Genomic DNA, 8,513 nt, shown 5'->3' with positions numbered 1-8,513 from the left:
CGCACCGATGACCTAGTTGATGTCATCATTTACCCAGAATGCTTTACGTGTAAATAAAATGGTTCTGTCTGTGTTAAAATATATTTAAAAAATTTACAAAACTAAACAGCCTACAGTATTTTTATAGTCTTTATTTTACAGTTAAAATAAATGTTTATGAAATAAAGTCTAATGTTACACCTCATTGTGGATCCCTTTAAAATGGCTGAGTTATAGCCTTTTAAAGTTTGCTGTGGTAGCCATCTTGAATTTTTTGATAAACAATTGTTTTTGTTTACATCTACACTAGTCTTCAGCTTTATTTGTCTAAAAATGGCTGAATAATAAGTTGTGATTAACATTCAGCATGTTGTTACGATCATTCTTAGCTATGATTGCACAAAATTTTAGCTCAATATTTCTTAAAACAGATTTAAAAAAGCTATTTGGAATTAGCTGTGGCATCCATCTGGAATTTTCAAATCCAGAGTACTTTACTTTGTGCCCCCTTAAAACACACACCTTGGCCACCCTNAAGTTCTAACAGTTCAAACTGTATATTATAATTATAAATAATTAAATGAAGCAGATGTAAGCATTTATAAACACAGACAGAGACCTGCATCAGTGGGTGGGAGTGATCGAACGTGGATCTGATGTATAGAGATTGCCTTTAAAGGACACAGTGTCCTTTACATGTGCATTCAGAGTTTTCCAGGTCAGCTTACCCAGTGCAGCGCCGACCAGCACATCTGTCACACGTGCCAGAAGATCGAGTCAGTTTGTGTGGTAGATGAAGGCGAACGCTGAAACAACATGAAAATCAAAAGGAATAAAAAATGTTTTGGTTTGCCACATCAGATCCCAACACCTTCATTTATCCTGAACAGTGAGTGTACCCTCAGCACTCAGCACCTACCTCATCTAGTTGTGTGAATATTTGCACACAGGTGGGAGTTCACTGCTGTTGCACTTATTAAGGATCACTAGAAGTTTTAAGAGCATGTTATGTCTTTATATATTTTTCTTGTGAATTTTAGTTTAAGAAACGTCTTTTCCGTACATTTTGTTTTCAGGTCTGTTTACCACCTGACTCAACTCTGCGTGCCCCACCTGATCAAAACGAAAGGCTCCATTGTTAATGTATCCAGTGTGAACGGACAGAGATCAGTCAGTATTTTGCATCTGAACACTGAGCTCTACTGTAAAGTGTTTTTTAAATTGAATATTATATATGACTTTTTTCTCTCTCTCTAGTTTCCTGGTGTGTTGGCTTACTGCATGTCCAAGTCTGCCATTGATCAGTTTACACGCTGCGTAGCACTTGGTGAGCCAAATCTGTTTTTTGTTGTTTTTATGCCGTAGAAGTTTACAATAAACAGAAAATTAAAATGATTTGTTTTATTGCAGAACTGGCATCCAAACAAGTCCGAGTGAACGCTGTCTGGTGTGTTAAACTTTGAAGTTATTCCATTTTTTTCTTTTTGTTTTTTTTTTTTTGTTGTCTGATTTAAAAAAAATCACTCAAATCTGTTCTCTCTGTTTAAAAAAAATTTTTTTTTCCTCTTCAGTCCCGGTGTGATCATCACAGAAGTCCACAAGAGAGCTGGTCTGGATGACGTTCAGTACGCTCAGGTAATAAACCTGAAGGCTGGATGTGTCTGAAAGCCTGTGGTTGTGTGAATGTGCAAACCAAAGCACCTTTCACACGCGTTGCTTTTCATTAAACACACTGCAACTAATCCTGTTTGTGTTGACTGGATTACCTCACAAAGGCTCTGCGGTGAAATTTTCTGATGGAACTTGGACCGGGTCATAAGATGACACGTGAACACACACCACAGTTTCATGAAGGGACGTTAAAACAACACGTAGTTACAACATACACACAACCACACTGTGGCCATTTCTGTCACTGCTTTATCTAAACCAGGGGTCTGCAACCTTTACAGTCCAACGAGCCACTTCTTCTCCTTGTCTCACTAATACAGTGTGTCCAGAGTCGCAATCAACTGGTGGTCTGTGGGCCACTTTGAGTTTGTTTAACGGGGGGCCCTTTGGACTAGTAGGGGGTGACATTGTAAAACTAAAAATATGTAGCAAATTTGAACATTTATTATTATTATTACACTTTAGGACAAAAAAAATTGGGCCATATTTAAAAAAAAAGATGCTGTTTATAGTTTATACCAGGGTACCCAAAAAATTTTTCTTAAGAGTGCTGAAATAAAAATCTACCTGATGAGGGCAAATGCAAGAATATATTACATAAAATTCAAATACTGCTTCAGTAAAGTCCTTTTTATATGATTAAGCTAGCAGCTAGGGTGGCAAACATTGCTTTATTTTTAGCCCAAGCACTTGGAGAAAGTTTGACATATGCTCAGGCAGCAAAGTCTCATGGGACATTTTGTAAACTGATCAAATACGAGTATTTGTGGTTTACATGTGTGCATAAATCTAATCTAAATGTCTCTTGTAGTTACTTGTATTTCATGTTTAATCTTAATATAATGTAATTCAAAGATAAAGTCAGTACCATGAGTGAAAGTGGTGGAAAATGTGGGCCAAATAAAATGACTTGATGGGACAAATTTGGCCCACAGGCCCCCACTTTGGGCACCTCTGGTTTATACCAAACGTAAGGAAAACTACAACGGAACTATGCAGGCTTATATTACTTTCTAATTCTAATTATGTCGTTTAGTTAGTTTAGTTTTAAAGTTTTTTTTAAAAAAGTTACCCTGATAAATTTGAGAAAGATCATAGTTTATAGCCTGGCCCTTGCCTTCCTACACAGCTCCGCTCAATTCTACTTTTCCTTCACTGCTCCGTCTGGGACTTTTTCGGGAGAATTTTCGTCCGGGCCAATCAGAGAACAGAACGTTAATGTTCTGTGCAGTGTCTGCTTGTAGTTTATTTTACCTGGGCCAATCAGCAAACAGAAGGCGGAGTTTTGAATGACGTAGATGTTCTGCCCAGTGTCTGCTAGTTATTTTAGCATCCGGCGGTGGAGGAAGTGAATGAAGCCAGTCTGTGTTGATAAGGCTTCCAAATTAAATTAAATTTGTCTGAGTTCGGCTCGGTACTTCTCTCCTCTCAGTAGGGTTGTTTACAGCACACACGATTTCCTATTAGCTTCTTAGCTTAGCCTCCGTCACAGCGACATACGTTGCGGCCAACTGATCCAGTCATTTTAAAACTTCAGCAGAGGCCACGCCTCCAGCAAGAATCACTTCTCTATAGCCATGAGTCCAGACCCTCGTATGAAGCAAAATGAAGGACAAGGTGTCTGTTTTTTTACCAGGCTACATAGTTTATGGCTGGAAGTTGGATTACTGAAGTGAACAGGCTACTAGCATGATCTGATCAACACGTTTCACTCTTTTTATCACAGATTTGCAAACAGACAGGAAAACTCCTAAAGCTAGCCTTTTCTGTTGAGTATAAAAGAAAGTTTTGGCCAAAGCTTGAACGAGCCACAGGTTGCAGACCCCTGGTCTAAATGAAGTTGTGACAAAGATTACTGAAGCCATTAACATTGCACGTCAAGAATTAATATTGCACTTGACACGGGATCAGTATCAATAGAAAATACATCCGATGGAATGTTGATAATTTCACTGAATTATTGTAAGAAAAATATGTATTCAATAGACTGAAGTCAATATTAAACCCACCATTGTTAAATAAAATGATGTGTAGAAGGAATCAAACCATACAACACCAGAATTCTGGAACTGAGTGAGGTTTAATGTCACTGGAGCTGACAGGAAACCACACTGGCAAAAAACCAGGAAATTAATCAATTTATACAGGTTCTTCAATGCCTGTGTTCGCCCCCTACTGACCTACGGCTGAATCACAGGCATTCAGACACAGATTATGTGTTGTTATATAATTCGGACATGTAACTGAACCTATTTCAATCAAAACATAATAGATTAAACATTATCAACATTATAAAAAGGAAAACCTAAAAATATAGTGTTGTGCTTTTAACATCAGTACTAACCTCTAATAACTAGAAATTTCTTCATTATGATTCTCAAAAAATTAATTTAAAAGTTTGCGAACATTCAGTTTCCTCGCTTCGTTTGCAGAGGCTCCCAGCATCGTCGCTTTACTTTTAACAAGTTGAGGAAAAAGTCAGTGCAACAGATTGAACTGTCAGGTTTTGTTATTAAGAATTAGCTCATTTACTTCCAATTTGTGCCTCAAACTAATCTGTCAGGTGAGATACAATGTTCGTTTTCGTTCTTCCTTTCTTGACAGACGCATGAATCCTAAAACGTTTTTTTGTCGTTTCATTTTCAGTTTCTAGAAAAGTGCAAACAGACCCACGCGCTGGGCCGGCCGGGGGAGGTGGAGGAGGTGGCGCACAGCATCGCCTTCCTGGCCTCCGACGCTGCCAGCTTCATCACCGGAGTCACTCTACCCATCGATGGGGGTCGCCATGCCATGTGCCCGAGATGAACCTTATTTTAAACAAATATCTAATATAACAACTCCAAACTAAGTCGGTGTGCACATCTTTTTTTTTAAATCATGCAAAACTCTGCTAAAACCACATTAATGTCCTTTTTAAAGAATATAGAAGTTGCTTATAAACCAAAGTTTCAGACTTTTATTGAATTACCTGTGGAGTCGTTTGACATCATTCATCCAAAAACATCTGTACACTGAACACCGTGAGCTTATGTACCGTGATAATAATCTGAAATCCTCTGAGTTTACAGATTGGTGTGACCAATCATATTTAAAGCTCTAAATGAGCAGTGATGGACTGAAAACACCCTGTTTTGTTTGGTTTTTGAGGTGACGAGCTGAACAGAACTCAAATATTTAAATAAAACCTGCTCATAAAAAAAACGTTTGCATATTTATACAGTTACACTTCGACAAGACAAAATTAACTTATAGTGTCAGAATCTTGCAGAACATAAAAGTAACGATCAGGTCCATGTGTAAATATGACATTATTCCCTTTGTTTTTAAAGCACAGATGTTTGAAGCGAGCTGACAAGGAGTTTATCAGCCGTCGCAGCACCAGGCGTCGCCTCCGTTTCGTCCCAGATTAGATCAGGTCACAGCTTTTTTTTGTTTGCCGTCAGATTAGAGGTGCGGAGCGAGGTAGCAGCTCGACAGACTCTGGAAATCTCGGCTTCCACGTTCACTCTGCGACGACGGCGTGAACATTTCTGCACAAACAGCACCACGATTACCTGGAGTCTTCCCGTTTGAGGCACACTCCATACCCGAAGGAGTGCGGAGACTTTAATACTGTCGAAATCTTTAAGGCTGTAAAATAACACCCATTGCACTTCATAGCACGATATACAGTTCATGTATAAATAATGCTGCAAAACTTGAAAATGTGTTAAATTTGCAGATGTTCCGGTTTTATATGTACAATTTTTTTCCTCAAATCCAAGTATGAGACCGTGAATAAAAATCTGATACAACATGGTCAGAGATGAAAGTAGAATATGTTCAACTTTCTTCCACAGGAGTCAGTCAGGTCTCAGATCACCAAAGTGTCTGAAAAAAGAGCTCATTATTGTTTTCTATCGGCTGACAAGAGCCAGACGTTTTCTCTGGTGCCTCTCCTGTTTCTGCAGTCCGAGCATATTTCATCAGGTTGAAGCGTCAGTCTCCCCAGAACAAAACTTCAAGGCTGTCACTCCTGTGAGGAGCACTTTGGGCCCCGGCGGCGGGGTCCTCACAGGAAGCACACAGGTCTGACCTCCAGGTGAAAGCGTGCACCGGGTTCTGTGGTCGGCAGGTCCTGCACGTCCACTATAGGGAGCAAGTTTGGGTCCTGGCTTTGGAAGACGAAGTGTGTCTGATGCCAGCGTCCATCTTTGATCTGAAAATGAAAATGACACAAAATAAAGATACTTTTTTTTATCTCTAGAGAAATTTATCTGTTCAGATCTGACAAAAAAAAAATCACGAAATAAACATAATATGCACAATTCTTTTTTCCTTCTATTAATGATTGTTTATTTTAAATAAAATATATAATCAGAATTTGTGACCAGATACCTCATGCATATGTTTGTTGAAGGTGGACCTTTAAAATTCAGTAACCACTGAAGTAAATTTTTTTTTATTAGACTGCACCATTTCATATAGCTTGGCCTTCCCTTCCCACGCAGTTCCAATAGACCAGCGGTGCCCAACATTTTTTGAACCAAGAGCTACTTTTGAAGTCGGCAGTTTGTCGAGATCTACTCGTCCAGTCTCAGTATCTCCCTACTCCTCACTTCTTTAAKGTAAATAAAACAGAAAGTAATGTGTTGCCAGTTTTATTTAATTTAAAGTATTGTCAAACAAAACTATCTACTTCACCATATATTTACCTACAAAAAAAAAGAAAAGATAAAATCCTTACTTAACTCCTGACAGAAACAGAAAAGTGATGCTCGAACAAAAATGATAAAAAAAAATTTACCTCCTTCAAACGTAACAGTGTAAATTTATCTGTTGAATTTGTGCAACTACAATGGCGTTTCCATAGCCAGCTCAGCTTTTTCTATAAACCTCTCTAAACATGAGGTCGGCCCGCTTTGCACTTTTTTGATCATTTCTAACAACGAAATGGTATATTTTAGTTTCCCTTCACTGCTCCATCTGGGTTTCTTCCACAGACGAGGATTTCTCCGGTAGAATTTCAACCGGGCCAATCAGAAGAGTTGTGAACGACAACGTGGATTTACTGCGCTTTTTTAGTCTGCTAATAATGGCGGAGGAGGAAGTGAATGAAGCCAGTCCGTGTTGACAAGGCTTCTAAAATAAATTTGTCTCACAGAGCCTGCAGCACTCATTCACAGCCATCTGGTTCAGCTCAGTACTTCTCAGTAGAGGATAGTTGATTACAGTGCTTCGACTTCCGGGTAGCTTCTTAGCTTAGCTTCTTTCATGGTCGAGCCGGCGCACACTGCATACTTCACGGCCAAATATTAGCGATTGGGTAAACCAGATCCAATCGTTTTAAACTGCAGTAAGAAATCACTTCTCAGCTGAGAGTTCAGACCCTCTGTAAGCGTGGGGCTGCAGGCTACATTTGATATAGTTCGGGTTAAGTCTTTCTTATGTTTATTTCCTACTTTACAACAAGTAGCTTTAAACACAAAAACTCTAAAATAACTTCATCTTTACAAATTGGTCTTCAACATTTTATTTTAAAGTTGTATCTTCAAGTCAACAAACAACTGCAAAAATATCCCTCATTTCATAATTAAAACAAAAACTATTTTAATATTTTTGGAGGTTTGAAGCTAAACTGAAAAGTGTTTTTGTAATGTAATTAAAATCTAACACGAGTTGCCAATTTATCAGGTCTCTTCCATCTTTTTTTTTTTACCTTTGTGTTGTTCTTTTTTTTTTTTTTGACTGCAAGAGACAATTCTGCTGCCAACTCCTTTATCAGAAGAGTCACTCAGTGTAACGAAGGTGCTGCAAACTTGGCAAAAGTTTCATGTCTAAGCATCAACTGCAAACAAGAAGTAAAGAGTATTTTTACCCTGGAGGGAGATTGTGTTGTACAAATGTTTGATTTTTTAAGCTAAAACTGAGTGAAAATGAAATGCGAACACATAAAAAAATAAATCAAAATGTGCTAATAAATTGAGAAATGGCCTCTGTCTCAGATCCAAACCTAAACTCGACATTACTATATTTATCTGGGTGTATTTTCTCACTTATACACAGATTATTATGAGGAGAATAAAAGAGTTAAGAAGCTGAAAATAGTCATTGTATAAGTAAGAACAGATTTTACCCAGCAGTCGTCCCTGGGCACAAGAGGCTCCAGCAGGTCTCCTGGCTGAATCCTCTCCCCTGACCAGGCCTTGAAGCTCACAGCCTTGGATGAAGGTCTCTCCGAGGGTCCTGCTGCCCACACGGTCACGTTCAGGCAGTGAATGATGATGTGCTGCACGGCCTCCGTGCTCAACAGGTGGATGAAGTTCATCTGGATGCGACCCACTCCCATCTCCAACTGAAGACCAGGAGGATTAACATCGAGTCAAAATAGAAAAAGTTGATCGCTGTTCAGCTTTTCCCAAAAATACTCTTGATTTGAAAACGTTTAATAAAGAGATAATCTTTGCAAAAGGCAATCTGGAGCCCAGTCACTTTGGACGGCAATAACAGGCTTTAATAGTGCTATAAATTTGAATGGGTAACATCTGGGTCACAGATTCGGCCTTAAATGGGACTGTCAATTTTCATTATTCCCCGTGCATTTTATGCAGAGTGGATAATGAAAACAGGCCAGACTTCGTTTTTACTTACTGTGTGCAACGTGGTGTTTTATTGCAGTATCTTGAGGATGAAACATATATCCAGTGGATGAGGAATTGATTAAAATTCCAGTGGTTACTTGCCAAAGGTTCATGCTTTTGTTAATGGCCAAGTCTAAAAATCTAATGCAACGCTTTGAAAATTCACCACTATGATGTGCCATTCAAACGGTCCTACAAGCCTTATGTGTGTGTGTGTGTGTGTGTGTGTGTATATATATATAT

General features: G+C 38.7%; 2 protein-coding genes across 2 annotated transcripts in view; one reads left to right on the top strand and one right to left on the bottom strand.

The window, feature by feature from the left end:
- zgc:101858 (3-oxoacyl-[acyl-carrier-protein] reductase FabG) overlaps positions 1-4,498 on the top strand; it is an 8,002-nt gene extending 3,504 nt beyond the window's left edge. Inside the window, exons 4-8 of the mRNA XM_014024016.1 lie at positions 1,056-1,149; positions 1,237-1,306; positions 1,390-1,426; positions 1,551-1,614; positions 4,297-4,498. Coding sequence (XP_013879470.1) covers positions 1,056-1,149; positions 1,237-1,306; positions 1,390-1,426; positions 1,551-1,614; positions 4,297-4,455 — 424 coding nt within the window. The 3' untranslated portion in view covers positions 4,456-4,498. The remainder of the gene's footprint in view (positions 1-1,055; positions 1,150-1,236; positions 1,307-1,389; positions 1,427-1,550; positions 1,615-4,296) is intronic.
- A 93-nt stretch (positions 4,499-4,591) lies between these two features.
- col27a1b (collagen, type XXVII, alpha 1b) overlaps positions 4,592-8,513 on the bottom strand; it is a gene marked incomplete at its 5' end in the record, with an annotated part of 91,702 nt that continues 87,780 nt past the window's right edge. Inside the window, 2 exon segments of the mRNA XM_014024015.1 lie at positions 4,592-5,848; positions 7,766-7,984. Of these exon segments, the coding sequence (XP_013879469.1) occupies positions 5,702-5,848; positions 7,766-7,984 (366 nt within the window).

Source organism: Austrofundulus limnaeus, unplaced genomic scaffold, assembly GCF_001266775.1.
Source record: "Austrofundulus limnaeus strain Quisiro unplaced genomic scaffold, Austrofundulus_limnaeus-1.0 Scaffold403, whole genome shotgun sequence".
Taxonomy (NCBI): Eukaryota; Metazoa; Chordata; class Actinopteri; order Cyprinodontiformes; family Rivulidae; genus Austrofundulus; species Austrofundulus limnaeus.
This window is presented reverse-complemented; position numbering and strand designations above follow the sequence as displayed.